The 26,014-nt window shown below is 48.5% G+C and overlaps 1 protein-coding gene across 2 annotated transcripts in view; it reads right to left on the minus strand.

Annotated features, from left to right (window-relative positions):
- Positions 1–24,787, minus strand: part of WNT5B (Wnt family member 5B) — a 72,484-nt gene extending 47,697 nt beyond the window's left edge. Inside the window, exon 1 of one of the 2 annotated variants that reach the window (XM_075115824.1) lies at positions 24,525–24,787. In XM_075115824.1, coding sequence (XP_074971925.1) covers positions 24,525–24,530 — 6 coding nt within the window. In that variant the 5' untranslated portion in view covers positions 24,531–24,787. The remainder of the gene's footprint in view (positions 1–24,524) is intronic. The other variant, XM_075115825.1, reaches the window with a different exon arrangement.
- Positions 24,788–26,014: the final 1,227 nt, after the last annotated feature.

Consider the following 26,014-nt stretch of genomic DNA (forward strand, 5'->3'; position numbering starts at 1 on the left):
GGGCCTTGCTCCAAGGGTGGATCCTGGGGTTAGGGTCCTCGGTGCTTTTGTGGCCTCTGAAAACAGTCAGACACCTCTGAGGCTCCAAAACAACTTCTTGCTGGGCACGGAGCCACTTACTGTCAGCGTGCTTAGCACAGGCTGGCCAGGAGAGAAATGCCGCTGGCTTTCCTGCCTGAGGAGCTCCGTTCCTTGCTCAGAGCTACTGGGAACTGCCTACGCTCACACCAAAATAAGGTGCTTCTCCTCTACCATCAAATTGCCACACTCCTGCTCGCATGCAAGCAAGAGAGCCATACCCGGAGGAAGGAGCGGCATGCCCTACTTTAAACAGCCTAAGGAAGTGGGAGACCTGCTTTAATTCCTACATCCCTTTATGGCACTTCAAACCTATCCCTCTTAGAAAAGGCACTAATCATCAGTCCTCAAGCAAAGACCAGGAGAAAGGGCCACTCTTCTCTATCCCCTTATAAGCTGCACCACGGTGTGGATGATTATTCTACGTTTGGTGCAAGAAACAGAGTAGATGAAGGAAGCAATGGCTATAGACCACGGGTGTTTACTCTGGGGGCCCGTCTCCTTCCAAAACCTCTTGGTGTGTTGCATAAAGCAGCTGTTGGATAAAATGCAGAAGGACGTTTTAATCCCTGAGCCTTCCAACCTTTCAACTGTTATATCAGATCTTTCAAAAGAAAGTGGCAGCTGCCACTGGGTTTTCAATCTTACTGTTGCATGCGTGCTAGGTGTGCTCTGAAAACACCTGGGGAAGCTGAGGGGCCAGGATGCTTTCGTTTTGGATTGTGACCGGACTCAAGCAGTTTGGGGCAGCCACATAAGTACAATGCTCAGCACCCAAAGGGTGTTAAAATAAAAATGTTTTTAAAGCCCCAAACAAACAGCGAAAAAGGCAAATGAGGCACCTGTGGAATTTAGATGCCTCCAGGAGCTAGGTGGTGCCTGAGCTGGGGATTTTGATTTTGCAATTTTGAATACTGCCTAAATGTCATTTGTTTTGGTTTTTTTTTTTTCTTGGATCAGGTATTTCGTCCCTCTCTGCCTCATTCTCTCCATCTACACAGACACTGTTTCTGCAGAGTTTTAAGACAGCCAGATAAAAAGACAAACAGCCTAGCCTGTTCATAATTGCTCATTAAGGCTGATGTGCTTTAAGATACTCTGTACATGTCTAACTTCTGGAAGATGGATGAGTCTGCTCTCCAAGATAGCTTGAGAACTTCACTATCCAAAGATAATGGACCCAGACTCACCAGTAACTACTAGTATAGGATGTGACCTGTGTGATTCGCTAGCGGCACTAGAAATGTAAGGTCAGGTAAAGAGTCAGCTCCATCTTCTCACCCTAATAAATTGAGTGCCAGGCACAACGCCACAGGAGAGCCTCACTCTTGGAGTCCCGAGTCTTTCTATTTATACACAGCTTGCTGTCCATGGATAACCTTGAAAAGCCCTACTTAGAGTATCACTGAAACACTGGGGACTTCCAGAGATCACCATCCAAATTCTGCACGGAGGCAGGATCAAGTACACTTGGATCATTCCTGACAAGGGTTTATCTTACATATGCCTAAAACTCTCCCTAAAGGTATAGCCTGCAGCCCCTCTACCCAACAACTTCAGTTTACTCCTGGATATATTTTTCTGCGTATATACTCCTGGAATAATTTTTCTCCATATCCACCTTAAATATGCTATTTTTCCTGAAGATGAAGCATTTTTAATGCTCTCCACAGCTGACAACAGAAAAGAGTTGATGCTGTTCTGTTTAGGGCAACCTCTTACGGCCGACCGCAACTCCTTTCCCTTAGTCCTCACCCTCAGCTCCTTGCAGATGCACCTCAAATGCAACATGCTTCAGCTCCACCTCTGCAGGGTTTGCCTTGTGAAGAGCCCAATTATCATGCTGCATTATACAGGTGGATTTCTAGATGTAAGATAAACACATCAAGAAACTATCATGATCCTCCCAAATGTCTGTGGCCTGCAGGGCTTGAATCCAGAATCCCAATGTGAAGTGATTGGCTCACAGGGATGTTATAAAGATTTTATATTATTGTAATATATACCATAAAGATATTATAAAGATACGTCTTGCCACTTGTATATTGTTAAAGCTTCCTAAGACATGTCGATAACTCATTATCTACCCTCTGTCCAAGCACTTCCACTACTTAATTTTACAGACACTTGCCAGCCCTGCTCCTTTATTCTCCTTGTGGGTGTTCTCTCATACCCCTTGACCTAACAGCAGCATTCCCCACAGGAGTCAAGAGGGACTGTATTTCTACCCCCCACCCGGGGGCCAATGATGGAGACACGAGGGATGTTCTCAGTTCACTAAGGCTAAAGCTAGCCAGCATTTCACATGCAGCTGCACAAAGTAGAAGGATCTTACTTTTCTAGCGTAGCTTTACGACGCAAGTGAGAAGAGGGGACTGACAGGCCACGACAACTGGAACCACTCCTGTTTGAGATGTACACTGCACCAAAACTGTCCTAGCACGAGTATTACACACCTTTGAACTTCATGGGCTCTTGTCAATTCCGTCACCAGTATAGGATGTCCCACAATCATAAACAGAGTGGAAAAAATCCCTTTCCGGCTCTCAGCAGAGCAGTCGTGCTGACTCACTGTACTCAGAAAGGGTATGGTGCACAGGGAGGTACTTGCTTCCTGCTTGCACCATCGCTACTATTTCCAAGACGGAATTTCAAACTCATCACTGAGCAGAAGTGCCGAGCTACCATACAGTACAGAAGTAACATTGCTCATCCAGGAAGCTACAACTCTTGCATCTTACACAGCGTACTGTCCTTGTGTGTAGCTATGCAATGCAATGGGCATCAGCAGCAGAGTGAGGCAAGTGAAGAGGCTTACGGCTTGGGTTTTTAAAAGCCTAGGCACTCAGGCATCCCAGAGTGCCACAGGAGCTTCTGGTGACTTGTACCTCTCAGGAAAAACAGAGTGGCTTCTGTACCAGGCTAATCACACAACTGCAGGCAGGTCCTGCCACCCCTCTGCAGCTCAGCTGCTTCATGCTTAAACTGGGAGTAGTACATACCTATGAGAATAGAAAAGCTTATTTTTGGAAGTTCAAAAAAAAATACTCGAGACCTCTGCATGGAAGTCATCAGAGAAGTCTTGAACATAATCATTGATATTCCTGTGCTGAGGGCACAGTACAGCAAAGCTGTCAGAGCTGCCAGCGCCAGAGGAGGTCTTAGCACAAGTTCATTTCTGCCCCCTTCCATACCATTTCCCCAAAGAATGGGCCTTGTAGAAAGAAGGGTTTCAAAACGCAGCTTGAGTGCAGTAACTGCAGACATATTGTGTCAGACGGGGCTTGGTGTTGAAAGAGCTATGTGTTCAACTGCATATTGTTACAAACATTTAAAGAAGCTGCTTTGTCCAAAAAAGGAAGGACGAGTTCTTATTACTATGAAAGCTGGGGATTTTCCAGGGTTGCTGGTGTGCCAGCAAACAATCTGGAGCCAGGATAGATATCACAGTAGAAACGATAGGAAAATCTACAAGTGCCTGAGGACCACCTACGCAACATCTGCACAGGTCTCTTAAACCAGGTGTTGCTCCCTGGAGCACATAATTTGGGCACGCATTCAGCGTGCCACTCCTACCACCTCCTGGCTCCCACCAGAACAATGTCACGCACTGCCTACAGCTACGTGCAAAGCGAGTAGCGCCAACCCCAGTTCAGAGAAATCTGTCATTTACCCAAGAATATGCTGTGTCAGTACAAAACTAGCCCACAGCTGGGAATCAGCGGGAACATATTTGAGGTATCGCACTCACAGAGGAGAAACAGAAAACTGCTTTGCCCACAACTGCCCAAAAGCAACTGCAGCAGCTTAAGTTAAAGGCTTAAAGGGAGGCACACAGAGAACTCGAGGTCAAGCTCCGAAAGAGACAGAGATTTGCACTCCAGAAAACAGGCTACAAAGCACTACATGCAAACAGGAGTTTATCCCGGCAGCAAGCTTCACACTGCGTACAGATGTTCTTTCTTTACAGAGGCAAAGGCATCTCAGTATGCCCAGCATCTAGTGTGGCTCTGGTCACTTAGTCCATGGATCCTCCCACACTTCAAGGATGGGAGCAACGCTCCTTCGAGAACAGCTAGTGCACAAGAGCCAAGGCTGAAATCCTGACAACAGGTCATGTGTCCCCCCCACCTTTGAAAACAAAGAAAAAAAACCACCCAAAACAACAAAGAAAAACCAAAAAACCAACCTCTAGTCAGGAGCCTGCTACACTACAGAATGAAAAAGTGCTTACTTTCCTTCAGAAAGAGATTATATTTCTTTATATGTCAGGTTGAAGGTAGTCATGGAATGGGGTTCAGCACATGGATGTGGATCTGGAGGATTTTTATTTTAATAAATATGCATAACTCCAGGGGAAAACCTCTGTCAATACAAATCCTATGGAAAATATTGCTCCTGTAGACAGAAGAGAGACCAGTTCTGTTTGTGTATTCAGGCACTGTATATACGAAGATATTTTAGAGGCCTCTATACTTAGCCATTGTGGTTTCGATCTTTCCCAGGCCAGAGGTAGCTGTGTAAGCATATAGTCAGCATTGGCTAAACAAGTACTTTTAAAACCATATTATTATTACCAAGTTAGTTAAAGAAGGCTTTTTTTTTTTTTGTCTTTTTTTTTTGGGGGGGGAGAGATCTGTAATTGAAGACAAAACCATTCAAACAAAAAACCCAACCTTCTAGCCCTTAGAGTAAGATGTGATTTTTTTCAGTATCTTTTATATTTAACTGCAGCCAGACCACTTCAGGTCATGATCTCATCTGATCTCAGCAGGATGGCAGCGGTGGGTCTTGCTGATACTCCCAGGGAAACCAGGGTCCCTCGGGAAATGATGTGGGTGACTCAGGCCACAGAGCTCCTTCCTCTGAGTCAACACTGACCCAGTGTTTGAGCATCATGCTGGAGGGCGCTGACCTGCTCGGCTTGTTGTCTTCCAGTGTAAATAAATGGGTGCCTGACCACACTTGTGGTTATTAAAGACAACATGTCGCTTTACACAAACATTGGCATTTTGCTACGTGACCACTCCCTGTGTGCGTAATTACATTTCTGCCTTCCTCCACTTTCTGTCCTGAATTGTTTCAATAGCTGCTGTGTTTCATCCAGCCCTAAACGCATGTCGATGGTTGGAGGAGCAGCTCCAGCAGAGCCCAAAACTAAGAACCTGGAATCTTATCACTGACCCCACCTTTGGTTGGTCGCATAACCTAAGCATGTCTCTTCTACCGTCCACTCTCCCTTGATTCCCCCTGTGCAAGAGGCGGCTCATGAGAAGAACCTCTTCTGTAAAATGCCTTGAGAGCTACCGGTGGAAAGCTCCACACAAGGGAGCACTGTAAAGACAAATTATGTGAGATGGTGCTATTAATTAGGTACGCTGATTAAACATTTTGGGACCTTTTTTCAGTAGAAAGGCATTAGGGAGAAGAAGAGACATTTGTAAAGACAGCAGTGAAGTCTTCTGCATTTGATATAATTGTGCCCTATGATCTTTCTTTAATCCAAGAGTGCCTTGGATTACAGACCAGACAGGTATTTCCCCCTTTGATGCAGAGGTGATGCCTGCTCTACAGTAAGTACTCTAAAGGTGCTGAGCGTTAGCAGGATTTTTGTTCCACAGGCCACTATAGCTGGCTATAATTATCTGAAGAAAAATTCCTCCTCTTCTTCCCTAATCCCAGTGCTCTGATCACATGCTACGTTTGCACTGGGGACTCCATTTCAGAGCCGTGTGACATTTATAACACGGTCCTAAATACACATGAAAAACACACCTGGTTCTGGGATTTAGCACAGACTTAGCCCAGGTTCACCAGAAGGTTTGTGACCCTTCTGATCACAGCTGGGACCAAGATTTCCATTGTACCTTGTGGCTTGGACAAAAAATAATCTGATCGAACTTGGAAACTTTGATCAAGATGCACTTGGAGAGTTTGAGTTAAGTTCAGGAATAAACTCAGATCAAAACTCAGAAGCTGGAAACTGCCTTGAATAGAAAGCTGCTGAAGTACCTGCAGCCACCTGCACTGCAAAAAGGATCGGGTTGACACGGGTGACAGGGACTCAACAGCAGACCTGACCGCTACCAACACCAAAACAGGCATGAGCATGCTACTATTGTAGTTCAAATAGGGATTCACTTCTGAAACAAATCCCCCCTCAATCCCACTACCCGTGCAGTGGTTTGCAACTTGGAGCAGCCTTAGAGCTTGCAGACTGGATTCCCTCCAGATGACACTGCACCGGAAACTGTGCTTGAGGAGACCTCACACGTCTCCTCCACATCCATGGGACCCAGACAGGAGCTACTCCAAAATAACAGCCCCCACCCCACCGTGCTATTGCACGGACACAAGGTTTTCAGCACCAGCTGATTCACCCTCCAGGCCCTCTCCTCCTGGCCCACTCTGCCTGCTGCCACGGCCACCAAAAACTGGGGCTCGGCCACCAGAGACCTGGAGTGCAGAGGTACCAGTGGTACCCAATTACTTGGGATATCTGTTTATGAGCACCCTCTGCTGGATATTACAAATTTTTCTTCCCTCCAGGCCCTCGATGCTAGCAGACCACCTCTGCTAAACCAGCAAAATGCTGGGGTGTGGAAGCAGGGAGCCTGTCCCGGGTACCCCTAGGATGGCCCAGCGTACATGCGTGCCCAGTGCGCTAGGTGGAGGGACTACTCTGCATTGGCACACCTGCAGCAGGACAAATCAGTGTTCACTGAAAACAGTCAGAGCCCAAAGTCAAACCCAACAAAAGCCTTTGACACATGGCTAAGCTGCTTACAACTCACTTCAGTCTGAAGAAAACATATTGCTGAAAAAAAGATGCCAATGCAACACCCAAAATGCATCATTCCCAAGAGGATGGGAACCATATAAGCTCTGATGTTGTAAGTTTTCTACTGCAGCTCAGACCTGCAGAGGTCACCTATCCACTGCAACACTCGGGTGGATGACTAGCAAAGGGGTAACCGAGACAACCGAGTTGGTGGTTTGACAAGATGGATAATTGTCATCCATCTTTGTCATCCATCCGTAATTGAATCTATAGTCCAGGAGGACGACAACAACATCCTCATATTCTACATCTCAGCCTGCAGGTGATTAGAAAGTGGTGGTCACCTCTGATCCCAGCCAGATTTATAGTAATCATTCAATGCAGAGATGTTCAGGAATGCGAGGCTCAGGCAATGACTCCTCTAAGCCAGTGCCACTGTCAGATGTTTCAAAGGAAGGTATTAGAGGTTTACCAGGCCAGGAAGAGCATTTAACCCACTGCAGCTGATTAACTGTCCAGGAGCGAGAGGCTTGATACCTTCTAAAACAGCTAGAAAAATTCATAAGCTGTGCGTAAGATTTTTATCCTTATAAATGTCTAATCCTTTCTGCATTCTACTATGTTCTTGGTCTCAATTATTTACATGCTGTAAGGGAAAAATAAGTTTCACCTATGTCAGAGGTCTTATTTCGATTTCGTTGAAAACCTTGTATTATGTAAAAGTATACACAGGAATGCCTGGTTTACTTCTCTGTACTTCAAAGTTTATGTACTTCTGTCATGTTGCTTTTTATTACTCTTCGCTCTAAGGATGCATTATCTTTTTGGTCTCTCCACAGCTCTAAGCATTTTCATCACCTTTGCCTGCTAAATATTTGTAGCAGAGCGATCAGAAATGAGTGTATGATATTTTCCTTTTAAGACTGGGGTCCCAGAAAATCGCTCATCTTTCCACCAGAGAGATCCAGCACATCCCCACTGCCAGCCGCCTCCTGCTCATCCAAAGCGAGGGAAGCAACAGAGGAAGCAAGGCTTACTACATCAGACCCTGTCACACTGCAAAATTCATGACTACTGGAGGAGTTATGTGCTCCTGTACCATGCCAGCTAGTGTTGGCTGCGGTAATGCAAACGAAAAGGCATTAACCCTGCTCCCTGCTAGGAAACAAAGTCTCCCACTCATTCCTTCAAAAAGTTAAAGGTACTCATTTCTGAGGAACTTGCGGGGTGGGTAGATACGCTCACTGCAGTTCTCCAAAGATAGCTCAGAAATAACCTGGGAGGATCCCAGATGAAGGCTGGGTGTCTTCTTACATCTGTCTGGTTTGGGAGATGGAGTGTAAACAGTGGCACATTAGCTTAGATTAATTACAGGCTGCCAGTATTTCGCTTTCATGTAGCGAGCTCCGGGAACATTACACCGCTGATAATTAAATAGCGCCTTCCATCAAAAGACTCCAAACCACCCAGCAAACCAGACGAGCTGTTAAGGTAGGGCTGCTGGAGCGGCACACAGCAGTGGCTTAATAGGACATAGGAACACAGCACACTTGTTTAGGAAATGAAAAATTTCTACTGAACCTACAGAAGGAATTATCACGTGTTTTATATGACGTACTGCGCAGTAAAACCTGGGAGAGATCTCCAGGAGACCTTCACTGGTCAGAAACAAAATTTTATATCCCACGAGACTTGACACTTGATTTTTTTTCTTTTTTCCTGGAACATTGCCTCAGTAATGACTGAGGAATTAAAAAAAAAAAAAGTTATCTCCTACTTTGTTTTCTGCAGCTATGGGGTTTCTTTGCAGCCTTCCCACACAGAATGTGAGCAACACACAGGTTTTATCTGGGAGAGGACAGCCCTCAGGTAAGCAACAGTGAGAAAATACAGAACAGGACATAGATGCCAACAGAGGAAAGCTCACAGCAGTGGAGTTAATCATCCGTGTTACCACATTCCCTCCTTCCCCATCTCCTTCCACACACGCCACTGCCCATCGGTTGCGTGAGATTTTGTGCTGGTGACCCCAGCACAGCACACCAGTGCAGTGTCTATACTGGGAGGTGGATGATCAAACATGCACCCTCTTTCTCATGTGCTCAAATTGCTGCTGTAAAGCCAGGCCACTCCCCAAAACTGCAGCCCTGAACCCATCAGCTGTTCTCTCAAAGGCACCAAAATGAGAGGCCCATGCAGAAGCCGAAGGGAGAGCAGGGGCTGCCAAGATCTAGCCACTGCTTTACGTGCACACTTGCAACAGGGAGCAGAACTGCTGAAGAGGCGCGCAGTTTTCCTGCCCACTGCATCCTCTGGCACTACCTCACACCCCTTTGCAGAGGGGACTGGGAACCTGCAGTTCCAGGATACAGGAACTGGGAACATGAACGCACTGAAACACTGACCAAAATCCTTCAGCACTCCCGGAGTCACTCTGAGGAACTCCAGCTTGAGCATCAGCGGTGTTACTAACAGGCAAAACCACGTGCTGTCCTCAGAGCACAGCATTTTCACTCAGTAATTTCACACACCCTGCCCTCCATGCAGGCACATAGATGGATTCAGGCAATTTCACCTCCTGCAGCTGGATTCAAGGCAAAGCCTCTGATGCCCTTCAAAAAGCAATCAGGCTTCAACCTGCCCACCGCTACTAGATGGATGAAGTGCCCAGCGAGGAGACGAACCATCGTGATAATAGGGGTAGGGAAAACGGCTTAAGGTGGAAAGAGGGAAGGGAGCAAGCTCCACAGAGGAGGAACACTTATTTTTGAATGGTTAATTACATGTTATCATGGTTTAATTAATAATCTGAGTTGAACTACAGAGAGACACACGCTTCCATCCAGCACCTCCTTGCATAATAGCAGTATCTTTCTGGCATATCATGTAGACAGCCTTTACTTTCCATGTAATGGTTGAATAAAAACCACTAATGTTAACTATAGGCCACAGCATATGGTACAGCAGCTGGAGCAAACTGCTGTGGGACAGCTATGTGAATTTTGCCTACCCCTGCCAGGAAAATCCCCTTCCCCAAGCCCTGCCATCCCACCACTGAAACCAGGTAAACGCAGCAATAGAAGATGTTCTGAGTCCTCAGGGCTGAGGCCGGAGTACCAATGGATGAGAAGAGGGAGGGAACAGTTCACGTCACAGATGTAAAGCATCAAGGAACAAAGTACAGGAAAGACAAGGAGATACAAAGCTATCAAACTTCTACAACAGCATTTGCCAGAATCATTCACTTACCTACCACCTTCCTAGGGACCGATAGACAGTCAAAAAAGCAGGACCAGACACAGAGCCCACAAGGGAAGCTGAAGAAAAGTAATTCCCATCTGCTCTCTCAACACTCCTGTGTCACAGAGAGGATAAACTACACCTGGGCAGGTTCAAATGGCAATGGTAATCCTCTGCACTCTCTGCTGCTCAGAGCCATCATTGTCCAGGTGAAGTCCATGAAGGAAAGGAGGCACTCAGGCTTACCAGAAGTCACAGAGCAGAAATCCCAGTACCCAGTCCTCACCTTCACAACTGAATCCTCTGAGAGAAATCTGGAAGATTTTATTGTTGTTAGCATGAAGCGCACATCCTGGAGCTCTAGGATACCTCAGTGTAGACCAGGACCCCAGTGTGCCAGGAGCTTTATCCAGCAAAGCTGTACAGCTTTGGTCTGCAATGTGTGGCTTGTGCTGCAGTAATATTCGGAGGCCCCAATGTGCTAGGCACTATAAAGCGCAAGGCAGAAGTTACTTTGCATCATCATTATCCCCCTAGATAAATATAAAACCTTATACTGAAGAGTTTTCTCATCTCCTTTTTTAGTAAGACAGCCATATAGCAACACTGGCATTCCTCTTGCAGTGACATAAGGAAGAAGAGGGAAAAACATATTCAGCAGCCAGAGAAGTGACTGCAGCACGTTACACACGCAGGCAGGAGCTCCCGGCGAGCTCATGGAGAAAGAGCAAGGGTCTCCACTCACCCGTTTGCCTGGGTGAGTCCCCAAGAGTCCCCAGCAGGTTTGTGTCACCAGCGCGGCTACGCTTGCCCTGCTGCTGTTACTTGCCTGAGGCAGAGACTAAAGCGAGCTCAGGTGTACCTCCTCGGGCTGCATCCACCCTGCAGCATTTCCACACTATGGGAATACGTTCCCTTCCAGTGAAATCACTCCCACTGCACTAGCAGAAACAGCAGATGAAGACAAACCAAAAAAGAGGACTAGACACTGCAAAATCTAAATCCTTTTTAGTCACCAAGTTGCATCTGTTCCTCACACATTTCTTGGAGGTATACATTTCTGTCCCAACATAAGCGAAAGCCCAAAGACTCCAGTTATCAGCATGCTGCCAGCACTGGAGTTCTTTCTGATATATTTAGATCACGCAGCATCACACCAACTCCTCTACTCAATAAGCCATGATATTTGAGGTATGGTTTTTTTGCCTTTTTTTAAGGTGACCTATCTGAAGAAGCTCTCGGATTGTAAATCAGGTTGCTGAACGAGAAAAATTTGGTTGCCCCGATGTTGTTTTGTTGCTGCTATTAGCTTGGTTTTTTATTTAGAGTAGGTTTTATGTCTGTGTTTCAAGGACAAGCTCCTGATCAAGACTAAAATTCTGGGTGAGACGACTGACCAATGCATCTGACCCAAGGCTGAAAATAAAAGCTGGCTTCCCACCTTAGTTTCCAAGTAAACTCCACCAAATGACGCAGCACCCCATACTGCATTTCACAAGCAGTGCAGATATATTTAGCCCAGTACGCCCCTCCCAAAGCGCAGCGTGGGGCACAACTGTCTGAGCAAAACCCAGGGAGGAACACAGGAAAATGAACCAGGCGAACCATCCTCTCCTATTCAGTAGCGTGGCTCTTGTTTACTTGCTTTGTTTAAAACAAAACAAACAAACAAAAACCAAGGAAACTTTGCAAGAGGAGTTTTATTTTCAGGTCCGGCAACAAACCCAAGAGATGTAATTAAGTCCTAGAAATTAACAGTTTATTTATTTGTGTTGTTGAATGTTCTTTGCATTTCCATCCAAGCACCAGACGGGGATGTAGGTGACGAGAACGGCATCTGCCCTTCCTCCTCAGGCTAATTGCAAGAGAAAATGGTGTAAGCACCACATGAGCATCACGGAAGTATGAACACACTGTGACTCCTCTTTCATAGATGTGAAACTAGGGGACAATAAGCCACTTTAACAGCAATATTTAGGTGCCTGAAGAAGATTTAGGTAGCTTTCAGGATCTATGAAAGTGCCTGAGAGGGATGAATTTCAGTGGTGTATAGCCAGCTAACTTGCAAATGACTTGGTGCGTTTCAGCAGACACCTCCCTGCAGAGATGTCTCTGGGGGTCACCCCAGGGCTGTGGGAGGGTCAGAGAGAGCATAGCTCTAGGAAGCCCAGGTTTTGCCCTGAGGCGCCTGGGAAGTGATCTCCTTCTCAGACTCCATCAAATCAGATAGCAAATAAAACAAATGATGGTGATCAGAATGATAAAAGACATCGCCTGCTCAGAAGCATCTGCCAACCTGTTGGGTTTTGGCACTGGCAGGAGGTAGGTGGTGATTCCCTTCCACCCAGAAAGCTACAGGGAGGGCTCTCTGCGTTCTCCAGAAGGGCTCGCAGCTGCAGCACCGGAACAGAGGGCATCTCCTTGGCTTCCATGCTGGACAATCTCCTAGCCTCAACTAAAAAAATTACACACCAAAGTCTTAGTTGTAAAGGTCTTTGTTTTCTTCTCCAATCAGGAAAATAATCCATTATGTACTGGAATGAAATCAGGGCAAAACCTAACAATGAGGTTGCACGGCAAAGAGTATCCTATCAAGACCCCTATCCTGCAGCTTTCCCTACCATGGCTGGTTTTAGTTCAAGCCTTTGGGAACCGTTCACTCCATGGGACGAACTCTCAGTTCAGGGCTGGACTAAGCAGAGTGTGATTCATTAGGGAGACATCAGTGCAAAACAGAAAGCGATTTCTTTTATTATTTTCCTCATCCTCAACGGGAGGTAGGGTAGGGCCAAGGAACGTTCATGGCCGTGAAAAGATTTTAATGTCTGAGTCACACTGCAAGCCCGAAGACTTTTGATTTCTCAGAGTTGCATTGCTTCATCCTCTCCTGTGACACTTTAGGAGGTTGAGTGGAGTAGCTGTCTCCAAGATTTCCCAATCTTTCATTCCTTTCCCCTAAAGAGTGCTCTGTCAAGGGCTCCCTTCCATGGCCTTCCCTCAGCCAAGAAAGGCCGAGCACAGCTTTTTGCTCCCAGCGCGTGTTATCGCTGCCCCAGGCCAGCCAGCTAAGAGAGGAGACTTTTATTTAGGAGGTGCAGAGAGAAGCTGGGCTATGACCATAATCACTGACCTTTGGGTACCCTAAAGCACAGGACCACAATGTACTGAGACATGAATTACCCTCCTCCTGCGGGGAAAGTTGGGCACTGCCGCTGTGTGTGACCACGATCCAAGAGCTAACCAGGTTTAGAAAACCCCACACATCAGTGTCCTCTTTCACAGTCCTGCAACTGCAGAGACAAATAATACTTTGTAACATACCGCTTGAGGAAACCTCTTTTTCTTATCAGATTTTTTTAAAAAGCAATACAAGCTTTTTCTCTAATTTGAGATTAAAAATTGTTTATTAAAACTCCTGCAAAGAATTCCTGTCCCATACGTTGTTTGTGTAGCATTGCTGACAATATCGGCTACATGAACACACAAGAATGACAGGCATGGCTTCTTATACCTGGCTGGATGAGTGCAACTCCTAGAATCAAATTTATGATGCAAATATTTGAAGTTAAGAGGCCAGAATTTAGGCCCCTTCAACAGTGTTTGCTTTAGCATGCTAACACTGTACCTGTGAGCATTTCCATTATGAAAATCACTTGTTAAAACACAAAGAACGTGGAAGGCTCTTCAGACACAATCGAACACCACTCTTCATCTAAATATTGGCCAACCCTAGCTGAAAAAGTTTAAAATACTCACCTAGCTCATCACTGTTCCAGTGATGTAATGTTTGTAACAGTCCCGCCAATGCCGTACACAAGGGAGGTTTCTGTGAGAACCAGTCTTTTCTCCTTTAAGAATATGTGTCCTGCTCGTTTAGATTAATTGATTTCACACGCAGTTGTTTATGTGTGTGGCCTCCCTTGATTTTCTGAGCTCTCCTTACTCCAAACAAAACAGCTTAGGGATGTAGATGGAGCCAATTGCACTTTGGAAGAGGGGAGATAACACCTCAAAGCCAAACAGAAAAAGACATTTCTTGCTTTAGAGACTTTTCTCTGGATTATGCTTTGAGGCAGCTACACAAAAGCATGCTTCTGGGGAACACCATAAAATTGCTTCAGAGACACGCTGCACAGAGCCTGGCAGGAAAAAGTTCCCCGCAATGGTGGGAAGGGGAAAAAGTAACTTCTGAGCAGGAAGATATGTCAGCCTGCGAGACTGCAAACAATAGACGACCAGGAAGCTGTCTCAACTTCTGAAACATCCTGATTTCATATAAGAGCTCGTAGGTAGACTGAGAGAGCACCAGAGTCCTCATCCGTGCACGGAATACGTATCAGGCAGCTGCCCAGTGCACTACCATACACTGGTTGGGAAGGAAAATTTATCTTGGGAAAGAAATCTGGATATTAATTTGAAAGCACCACACAGAGCACAAAAGATTAACTGCCCTCAGCCTCTCCAGACCAGCCATGTGGACATGCCACAGATTCAATCTGCAGTGAATTACAAGACATCGCACACAAAGTATTGAAGTAGCCGGCCAGCAAAACCAGTGGAAATATACTTTTGTGGATCTGGTTGGAGAATGGAATCTCTGCTCCCCAAGAAGGGCTGGGATTTCAACATTTGCCTGAGTCCCAAGTAAGGATGAAAGGTCAAAATATTATACTATTTCATGCCATGAACAATTCCAAATGCTTTTGATTTGAAAGTGCCGGGGGAAAAAACCCAAGATATTAACGATAGAAACAAAACATTGAAAATGAAATGTTGATCCAAAACACGAGATTTTGGGATGTTGACCTGAAATTCAAACTTTTGTTTCAGGTTTCAACTTAAAATGACATTTAAGTCTGAATGTCAATTGGAAACAGAAATCATTAGGTTTTGAAACATCACTATGGAAAAATATGTTTTTCTTCTGAAAATTTCAGTTTAGACCAAACCATGTTTTTTTATGAAAGCCTTTTTATTTTACCAGCTCCATGTTTGTTTGTTCTGATACTTGAGGATTGGGCATTTGCTCCAAACATAGGGATGTCCACAATGGGCATATCCACACCAGGGACACACCAGAGATTCCTTATAGAAGTCCAGGAATTTGTCATACCTGCACCCAGACTTAGGAAGTCAGGTTTAGGAACCTGAAATGTCATACAGCAACCAGAGATTTTAATTTAGGGGAAAGGGTCCACGGTGTCAGATGAGTACTAGACAAACAGAAACCCACTCTGCACACAGGTGAGGAGTGGGGTCTGAGGATACTCCCACAGGCCCTCCAAAGCAGCATCTCTTTATCTTTTCCAACCTTAATGAATCTATGATTCATCAGCATACAAGATTACAGACCTCTCTCCAAACATCTGCTTTGCAAAACCTTGGAAAGGAAAAGGCAAATAGGCCTCTGGAAACATAAAACTACCTCTAATCACTTGTTACTTACTTAATATTAATTCTTTGCAGAAAAACACAAACAAAAGCCTAACTCCAACTCCAGGAATCCACAAAATTTCTGAAGACATCTTTAGGCAGATGTGCGGCTACCAGCAAGCTCTGTCCTGTACAGAAATAACCACCCAGAGTTTTCTGTGGAAGAGGGGACAAGGAGAGGAAGCAGTATATTCCAAATACAGGGCTGTAAAGTTTGACCAAAAAGGCAACTACATCACTAACGTCTGCTGCTTCGGACAGGGCATGGCTATGAACATGCAAGTCTGCGCAGCACAAAAACTGCCCAGCAAGTCAGATTACAGCAAGTCGTCACAGATGCAGGACCTCAGATTACAAGTCATCAAGGCTGTCTGGAAGATCCACCCAGCACCATGCTGAGGTACTCTGAGAGAAAGCCCTACCAAGGAAAAAGTGACAGGATCAAGTGATGAATTTGATGTGATCATGTCAGTACTAAAAGCCAAAGGCTCCTGCACTTTCAGGCAGAGGAGCCGAAGGGAAAAGTAGAATGCATTTAGGTGGAGTCACAACCGTGACTGAGCAGAGCAGCAACATCTGCCTGAGACCCAAACGGGATGGATCATGTTCAAGCAACTCCATGGCTTTCAACATCAGACCAGCACCTGCTAGATTGATGGACCTTCTGGACGACAATCCATAACTTGGGAAAGGGTCTTGCTCTTGAGATCTTTCAGTCCCAGGCCGAGTTTAAAAAGCTGTGCTTACCCCATGGCAGCCTCTGATGCCTGTCCCAAGATGCGAATGAGCCACAGGGCCATATCCTCCCCCATCCCTGGTCCATCTCCAGCATACCCTACAGGCCAGCCTACACATGTCCTCTTGTACACGAGTCTGCAGGATAATCCTTCCCTGGCTATGGACAAAGGTTTGAGGCTCTGTGAAGATCACCACCTCTTTTACCAGGAGGAAGAATGAGTTATGGCACCAGTTGGGAAATACAAGAACAATCTTCCCAGTTGCCTCAGGGAGGTGCAGGAATTGGTACAGGTCACAGGCAAAGCTGTCCCTGCCGGCTCAGAGGCATGCTGTGACAGACACCTTCCATCTGCTCATCTGCTCAGCTCAGGATCTACTTTATGAGGCACGAGGCTCACCAACTCACATCTCACACAGGTTTACCAAACGTGGCAACAAACTGAAAGAGCCGTATCCCTAAAGTATTTTAAATACATTTCCTAGTTCAGCCTTGTCCATAAGCTAAAGTTAGGCTGAGCTAACACAAACTAACTCTGTCTAAACATAACCACTTTTCCTATTGCTTGTAGCTTGGTTTTATGCTTGACTTGAAAGTGTTACCTGGCATCTGTAAGTAGGGCCTGGTCCAGACTATCAAGTTTACTCCATAAAACTTTGTTAGTTCATGGAGTGAAAAAAAGAATAATAAAACCACATGCCTCCCAACACCACAGGGAACGCTCTTGTGCTGACAAAGATGCTTGCGTGGCTGCAGCTGTGCCCACAGAAGGAGATATTGTTGCCTTCATTCATGGTCTTTGGAAAGGTGTCACAGTTACATGGGCAGAAAAGCCCGGCACTGCCCAGCCATGCCGGCACTGCTCTGGCATAGACACAACCTAACACAAGCAGCCAAATTCAGACAGAGATTGATCAGACTGGATTGTTCCTGGTGTGTGAGTCTGACCTAAACATCACCATTTTCATAGAAGATACAGAAGTTTTACATGCCTAGTGGTCAAAAAGTTTGGTTGTTACATGCAGTGGGGTTTTTATGCAACTGGAGTGCAACTGTTGTGCAGAAATACAGACCCACTCTTAGATCATCTCGGGATGCTATGGAGAAGACAACCAGCTCTCAAGCCTTTCAGGATTGCGCGGGGCCCTTGGAAAATGGCAGAGGTGCTGAAAGAGCCTGTGCAGCACTACAGTAAAAGCTGAACATAAACAGTGCTTTGCCTACCAAGCTTACCCAGCTGAAAACTTTCTTGCCATTAATAAAAAATTAATAGAAGTTCATTTTGGCAAAATTCCCAATTAGCTTTTTAAGACTAGGTGGAAATGGGGAATAGTTCTAAAAACAGAAAAGAAATTGGGACAGGTAATTGGCTGTAATTCACAGGAGCACTAACTCCACCCTACCTGTATGGCAGGCTGCAAAATCTCCACAGGTGGGATAACAGCTGCAGATGTCGGTGAGAAAGCTGGTTTGTACGCACCACGCACTGGAGTAAGAGATGACATTTTGGTCCAAAACCAGAAGCCTCCACTACAGCTACCCCATCAATATCTGCGGCATCTCGATACAAGATTGAAAAGCTGCAGTTAGTTTTCAGAGATGCAAAGCTGGGCAGAATCCACAGTGATGACAGCCACAGGATACTCCGAACCTTCCCAGCTGTGACACAGAAATGATAACGACAAAATATTTACTAAACAAAATGCTGACATTCTGCCAGGATCAATATTTACAGTAATTATTAACAAATGTGGGCCATGAAATATAAGAAGGAAATTTCTAGAATTGCTCTATCTGCAAAAAGAGGAGGGAAAAAAGGGAACTTAATTTTCTTTTGTACAGTATCAATTTTTTATGATTAGAGACAACTTTGGAGCACTTAGGAACACCTCAGAGAGTAATGAACCCGAGAGTCACAAAATGATTTTTTCTGAAAAATGTTCCATTAACGAAGACATATTTGGGCTCATATGTTTCTCTTCGCCATTCTTTGATGCATAACAAAGCTCAGAAACGTTTTCACAGCTAAGCAAGGGAGATTCTCATTTAATTTGCTTTAGAACTCCAACTCGTCCATAATAGAGGTGCTACAATGCTTCAGGACTCAGTGAAACAATGATACCAAACCAGCCAAGAAGCTGAACAGAGAACAACTGGAAAAGGAAGATAAATTTAGGGAGACTGATGAAATACTAGTATTGGTATGACTTTTGTTAACCCTCTGCCCTTAATGATGGCAAAAACAACACAAAACGTGCTCCACCCAACCACTCCAGTCTCCATCTCCAACTGAGATGGGAGAGTTTACAGAAATCATCTTATATTTTCCCCAAATTTTTCAAATAAAACAGCACTTAAACTTCATGTGTGTGTATATATACACACACACAGAGATGTAGATACATATAATGATACAGTGTTGCTCTCCTTTTCTTTCCCTAAAATAAAACTAACAAACCCTTCAAGCCTTTCTCATCAGCTATTGAAAAAACACACATTAAGGTAAACCAAGAACTCTTTTTCAAACCCCTGCAGGCAACAGTGCCATGAGCTCTCCGGCCACGAACCGATTCCCGCTCTAGGAAGATCCACTCCATTGGAGTAACCCTGCTAGAGACCTACATTGTGCCTTATTTGATCTCATTTTGTTTTGCCTAATGCTGCTCCAGATCCCAAGGTGAAGATTTGCAAAACGGGCTAGTCATTTTGAGTAATGAAGTCCAGACTACTAAAGCCCGCCCAAGTGTCAGAAATAGCTGAACCTCGGAAAAAAATTGGGACCTTTGACAGCGTTTCAAGTCGGATACACCAAATCACTAGTCATTGCTGAAAACCTTGGCCTTCATTAGCTTTCCTCTGAATATGAGAATATTAAACACAAGGCCACCGGGTTAGCTCAAAGAGTGACAGAGGAGGCCAGGATTCAAACCATCTCTCTCATGTGGTAGACCACAGCATTAGCTACAGGACAAGCAGGCATGCCCGGAAAAGCAGAGATCAATTAGGGGTCTCCTGCAGGGTTATGCAGGACATAAACGGTTTGATCCTGACGGTTTTATTTAGATGAAGAAGGCTGCCAGGTTGGGCCATATTTACTGTCCCAATCTCTGAAGCTCTAAAGAAAGGGAATTCTGTCCAGCCTGACAGAAACAGGAGCACTTCCCCTCCCCTGCTTCTCCCTCCCTCTAGCTCCTCTGAAGCTGAGGGGCACATCACTTGGTTCCCAAACAAACTGGGACAAAAGTCAGCTCAGGGAAGCCCAGCTCTGGACAAAGTGAAAAGAAGTGGGGAAACACCTACTAACCCCACTGCTGGTGTCCTGACAGGGGCTGAAAGAGGCACCAGCCCTTTAGCCAGAGGTGCTCCTCTGCGTGCCTAGTCTCCGTTTGGGAGCCATCACAGCCAGAAGAAAAACAGCTGTGGGCTGTAGTGGGATGAGGGGAGACTTCCTGAAGCCCACTGCAGAGTAAATACTCAGAGCAACCAGGGATGAGAGAACAAGGGACCCTCCAGTCCTGAAGGCTGTCTGGTCCCTTTCTGTGCAACCAGATTTAAAAATAAAACCTACAAGTGGGGAGAACTGGCTTGCCCAGGACCTCGAAAGAGCATCTGCTGGAGAGAGGGAGCAAGCAGCAAACCACCAGCCCGAGGCAGCCAGGAAACGCTGCAGCAGGAGCCAGACCCACAGCTCAGCCACAAGAGAACAGGTCGGCTTAGGATGGATGAAGCCTGCTGGGGAGTTAAATTTAGACAGGTAAACATACCAAGGGCAAGAGACAGGGCTCACACAGCCCTCATCGTCCACCACTGCCAGGCCGTGGGGAGGACACCCCAAGAAAACTGCTGGGGGGATGTAGCTGTGCCTGAGTTGGGGCATCTCAGAATAGGGCCATCAGGGGCAAGCAGCTCAGGGAGCGCCCAACTGCGTGGACATTTTTTCCCCATCGTTTGCTCAAAGCACCTTCCTGCCAGGCAGCGTCCCTGGGAAGTGGGAAAGCTGTTGAGAGGAGCGTGTAGGAGACTGCAGCCCGAGGAGAGCTGCAGTCCCACGAGCCAGGTGCACATGGTGCACGGGGACCGTGCAAAGGAAAGGTAGCAGGGAAAACCCAACCAGAAACACAGGGACCACAGTGTCAGAGTAGCCATTCAGTTGCTGGAGCCCTGTGGAGCTCCCTTTCTGAGGGGAAAAGGGGTAAAAGAAGAGGCTTGGCAATTGCTTGTGACACTTAATGAAAGAAGGAGTTAATGTTTCGCAAATTCAGCCAAGCTCTAGCTTGAGTCATCCAGGCCCGAGGACTGCAGGGGACACACAGCACTCCCTTCCCCACACTGCCTGCAGCCCCGCTGCAAGCCCTCAGACCTCACTGCACATTTCACAGCTCCCAAGGACAACTGAAGGATGCCCACATACAGACAGCCTGCCATCCACAACGGGCTCCCCCTGCAAAGCGCTTTCGCGGAGAGCGGCCATGCAATTACAAGGTACAAGAGCATCCCTACTTTGTGGAAAGAGCTGTGCTGAAAAGCGACAATCTGCTTTCAGCGACCCCATTGCTCTACCTCACGCAGAGCAGGAGAAGGCTTGCGTAAGCTTTATCAAGGCCTAAGCCAAAGCTTGGAAGGGGGCAGAGCATCACAGGGTCTGGTCTCGCCTGTAATTCTGTCCATACGGTCTCAACCAGTTATCTCTGCAGTGAGTCCAAGACCTTGTGCTCCAGTAAAGCACCCTGTCCACAAAGACATTCGGTCGTTATTTGAAGATTTTAAGAGCTGGAGAAGCTAACGTTGCCTTTGGTTGTTTGTTCCAATGGTTAATCACCCTGCTGTTAAAAATGTTGCCCGCTTCTAACACGAATGCGTAGAGCATAAACACCCAGCCACATGCTTTAGGTTCTCCTCTTGGATTAGAAAGCTCTCCAAGTACCAGCTACTCTCAGTGCTGCTGAAAGCACTCAGGTATCACACCACGCGACCCCTTAACTTTCTTTCTGAAACACTACCTAGGTCCACATGCCTTAAATCTCCCATTTGAGAAGGATTTTTTCCAGTCCAGGAAAAATTCCCATGGCTCTTCTCTGTGCTGCCTTCGGTTTTAATGAAGTCTGTATGCCTTTTCCAAGCAAGTGAAGGTCCCTTTCTCTGCAAAAAATTGAAGCAAATCATGGACAGCCCTGTCTAACATGACAACATGCCTTGGCTACCCGCTTCCTGATTTTAAAAGTACTATGTTTAAAAGTCTCTGTGAAATGCTTATTGTGTGTGTGTCCAATTAATTTGGAAATGATGAAATGTTTTTCACTTGAACTTTGATCAGCCATTAGAAAAAAGATCTTATGAATAGAAACAATTTATATTCATTTAAACGAGCTATCATGCAGTTTTCAGAAAGCTGGTTTCCCTGTGCGCCTTGAAACCCAAACCCAACAACTTCAGGACAAATGACTCAAGATCCGAAGCAGACCAGAAACAGGGAGGCCCACTGGGCTAGAGAAAGGAAAAAATAGCATTAAACGTGACTGCACTGATTTATTAATTTTTTTTTATTTCACAATATTTGATCTCTTCCTAAAAGTCAAAGCTCCTGGAGACTTCACTATCAAAGAATGTGAAATTCTCTTTAAAAAGGTGTGTTTCTGCTCTTTGCAGAAGAAGTCTGGAAAATACAATTGGGACATACCTTTACTACCTGAAAAAAAGTCAGAATGCCCAACTTTTTAGACTCAGCTCTTTCTGAACTTCCATTTTTTTTCAACTGATGTCATGATTTCTGACAGATTGGGAGGGAAGAGACTGAGAGAGAGATGTCTCAGGGCTGGGAACTTGCAGCCATGATTTCAGCTTCAGCTTTCCCTAAGCAGAGGTTAGTCACACATGGAAGGACATTTTTATTGTACATGCACTAGAGACAGGGGAAAGGACACAGGGGCTGCTTACAGCTACCGAGAGGAGAGCTATGCTAATACTGAAGGCACAGAAGGAGGGAGGGAGGGACTCCTTTCTGAAAGGGAGGAATCTCTCGTGGACACTCCTGGGCGCTGAAATGTGAGCAAGCAATGGAGCCTGAGAGCAGAGGAAACCCACAGCTGGAATAGGGCCAACTCGCCTCTCCAGCTCTGCCTCCTGCCCTGCACTGGCAGTTCAACCTCTTGCTCTTCCTTTCATATATTTGGCTAATTTCTTTGAAGAAGAAGGAAAAAAGAGTACTTGGGCTAGGCTCGCTGCCACACATGGTAACTTATCCCATAGGTTGGACATTTGGGCTAAAAAAATGCCACCTGAATTCCTGCAGTGCCCAACTTTCACCTTGGATAAACCCAGGTGTCCATGCACAGGACACTGGTTTAAGAGGAGTCTGTCTCTCCTGCCAACTTTGAGAAAGCCCACTTCTTTCTCTTTTGGGAAGAAGAGCTGTACCAAACTTGGTTCAGCTTTTAAAACAGCGCCTGCACGTGTGACAGAAGACAAGCACCCACAGGTTAGACCTGTCACCACCATTAAAAGCAGTTGCTTTGGCAGTGTGTCAATACCCAGCGGTGCATGTGGGAAGGAAGGGCAACGTGTTGGTGACCCCCTGCAAACCTCCCACCTGTGGGGAAGACCTTAGAGATACGCATCTACCAGGCAGGTAAAGGGCTCTGAAGGGACAGATGGGCAAAGGTGAGTGTAAAGGAAGGAGATGCCTTGTGTGCCCATTAATAAGTGCGTGCCCAAGGTCTGTGCAGACACAAAAGCCCAAATAAAGGACAATAGGAAAGAGCCCTCAATGTGTAGGCAGACAAGGAGGCATCAGTGGAAAAGCCAATCTGCACGTGCGGGTGAAGCGTCATACAGCAGATTATATCCAAAACATGCAGGTGCACACGAGGAACATGATGTGCATGCACCCAAGCTTTTGGCTATGAAGAAAACAAAGTGAGAACATAAATGTTGGTACATGTGTGAGAAACAGCACCACTCTGTCACAAAAAAACCACCCCAAAGATGAGCAGGCGAGTACGTGGGTGCAGGCAGCAGAGCAAGGGTGACGATGAACACCCGCTGGAGAGTGCAGGCAGGAAAGCATCAAAAGGCAGGTAAAAGTTGGATAGAGAGTCTGACAGGGATGCTCGTCTGGTGGCACAGAAAAAGTATGAAAAGCGTGGGACAACGAAGTGCATCACAGCACACGAAAATATGTTTGGGGAAGTAATTTAATGCATACCGCTAAGGGAAGTATTGCGCCATAATTCCCAGAAAAAAAACCAAATTTCATCAAACAGCGTGTTTGTTACAGACATAACTGGGATGCTCATACCCTGGTACCGTGAAACCAGGCACGCCATTGCTACTCATCTGCGTTTCCATGTGCACGAGCACCTTCTCCCGTGCCACGTGCCACGGCCGGTGACGGCGCGTGCTGCTGCACCGCAAGCATGTGTCTGAGAAGGACAACGTGGGCAGGGGGTCGGGTGCTCTTGGAAAGCCGCTGTGCTCACACTCAGGGAAAGGACTCTCATCCAGGAGTAACATCCCTCCGCTCAGAGTAACATCCATCTTACCAGAGTAACTTCTGTTTTGCCAAACTCGTGTCTGTCACGTCCGAGGAAAATCTGTTTTAGCAGATCAACACCCACCACCCCAGAGGAGCATCCCTCGCACCCCAGCAACAGCCCTCGCGCCACAGTACAGCCCCCTCACGACCGGACAGCACCTCACCTGCCAGAGCAGATCTCTTCCACCGCAGTAACACCGCCAAGGCCCCCCGCAAACGGCCCTAGCCCCGTGCCCCTCTCGCCCCTCCGCTGCCCCGTGTTGGGGGGACGCTCTCTGGGGCTGCTCCCCGGCAGCGGCCGCGGCTCGGCCCCCGACGGCCGCGGTCCCCCGACGGCTCCTTGCCCCGCCCGGAGCCGCCCGCCACGGGGTCTCCGCGCAGCCCGGACCGCCCCTTCCCCGCGGCCCCCCGCAGCCCCTGCCCTGCCCCGACCGGCGACCGCAACGGGCCGGGGGCGCCCCCGGGCCGCGCTGCCGGGGGTGGGCGGCGAAAGGCGGCCGTGGCTCCCGGGCCGGCAGAAAGCAAGCAGCGACCCCCCGGCGCTGCCCGCGCCGCCGCCCGCCCCTTCGGGAGCCGCCCGGGGAGGCGTCCGGCCCCGGGACGGGCCGGGGGACCCGCGCCCCCGGCACGGCGAAACGCCTCCCGCCCCACCGCCGCCTCCTCCTCCTCCTCCTCCTCCCGCCGCCGCCGCCCTCCCGCCGCCGCGGGCCGGGGCCGCCTCCTACCTGCATCTCCCGGGCGCCGCGTCCCCGGGCGGCGGCGGCGGCGGCGGCGGCAGCGGCAGGTGAGCGGGCGGCCGCGGCGGTCACGGAGCTCCGCGCCCCTCTCCGCGGCGTCGCGGCGGCCGGAGACCGCGAGGGGACGCACCTGCCCCGGGGGCCGCGGCCCCGTCGCCGCGCCGGGCCGAGCCCCCCGCCGGCAGCGAGAGGGGAGCGGGAGGAGGCTGCCGGCGCTGCCCTTCCCGTCGCCGCGGCGGCGCTGGGCTCCGGGAACGGCGGCACCGAGGACGACTCCCGGCCGAAGTTGGAGACGGCGGCGAGTGCCGGGCCCGGGAGGTGCCGGCGGATCCCGGGGGCTCCGGCCGCCTCCGCCCCGCCTCCCCCCGCCCCGCTCCCGCCCCCCGCGCCCTGCGCCCGCCCCGCCGCGGGCACCGCCGCCGTCGCCGCCGGCGGGATGGGGCTCGGTCGAGGGGGCGCGGCGGCCTCCCCCGCCGGGCCGGCCCCGGGGTGGGGCGGCCGGGGGCCGGCCGGGGGCAGAGGTGGGGGCCCGCTGCCGTCGGGGGGGGCTCGGTGCCGGCGGGCGGGGAGGGAAACGCCGCGGCCCCGTGCGGCGGGGGGGACCGGAGGGGACCGGCGGGCAGCGCCGTGCCGCTGCGGGGTGGCCGCGGGGACCGGGCGGGCTCCGTCCCTCCCTGCCTCCCTCCCGTCCCTGCCGCCCCCCGCCCTGTGGCAGCCCCCGCGGGGGCTCTCAGTCCCTCGTGGGTCGCTCCCAGCTCGCCACCGCCTTGTGCAGCAGACCCAGCATGCCGTGCCTTTCCCGCCGTGGGTGCTCACGGGCACCGTGCCCTTGTGGCCCCCCGCCCGGGGGCCAACGTGCTGCAAGCCAAAGCCCCTCCGGCGTGGGCGATGGGGTTTCTGGCTCTGGCCAAAGGAGGTGTTTCGACCTGGTGACCTGCTGCTTCATCCGAGCGGGGATTTTTGGCATCTGTCCCCCAGTGCGGGCAGGGGTGGGTTGCAGGGAAGGTGCGAATGAGGCAAAGCCCAGTTGGGGAACGCTGTTGAAAAAAGCTGGCAAAGTCTGGCAGAGAAGGCAGCGCGCAGCCTTCGTGAAGCTCTTGATGGGGCTGGCCCTCAACAGGCACATCCACCCCTTGCCTGCAACACCAGGAATCACACCGGGGGCTCTCCCCCGCCTCTCCTCCCATAAAACTTCACAGATTCACGGCCAGATCCTGTTCTCACTTTTCCTGGCAGAAGTAGGGAGTAGCTGCACAGGCATTAGCAGGATCACTGCAAATTTATGTTGTACGGAGTAACTGAGAGCGCTGCCTCACCCTCGGGATCGTTGGGCATCTCAGAGCTTGGCGGCAGGGATTTATGTGCCCGGCCTCCGAGCTTGGTGGCAGCTCTGCAGCAGCCAACGAAGCCAGGATTTACACTTGTGTCGGGATCCCCATCTCCGGGCCCCACGGCATCAGGCATCCAAAGCCTTGGTG

Source organism: Phalacrocorax aristotelis, chromosome 1 (assembly GCF_949628215.1).
Source record: "Phalacrocorax aristotelis chromosome 1, bGulAri2.1, whole genome shotgun sequence".
In the NCBI taxonomy this organism is placed as follows: Eukaryota; Metazoa; Chordata; class Aves; order Suliformes; family Phalacrocoracidae; genus Phalacrocorax; species Phalacrocorax aristotelis.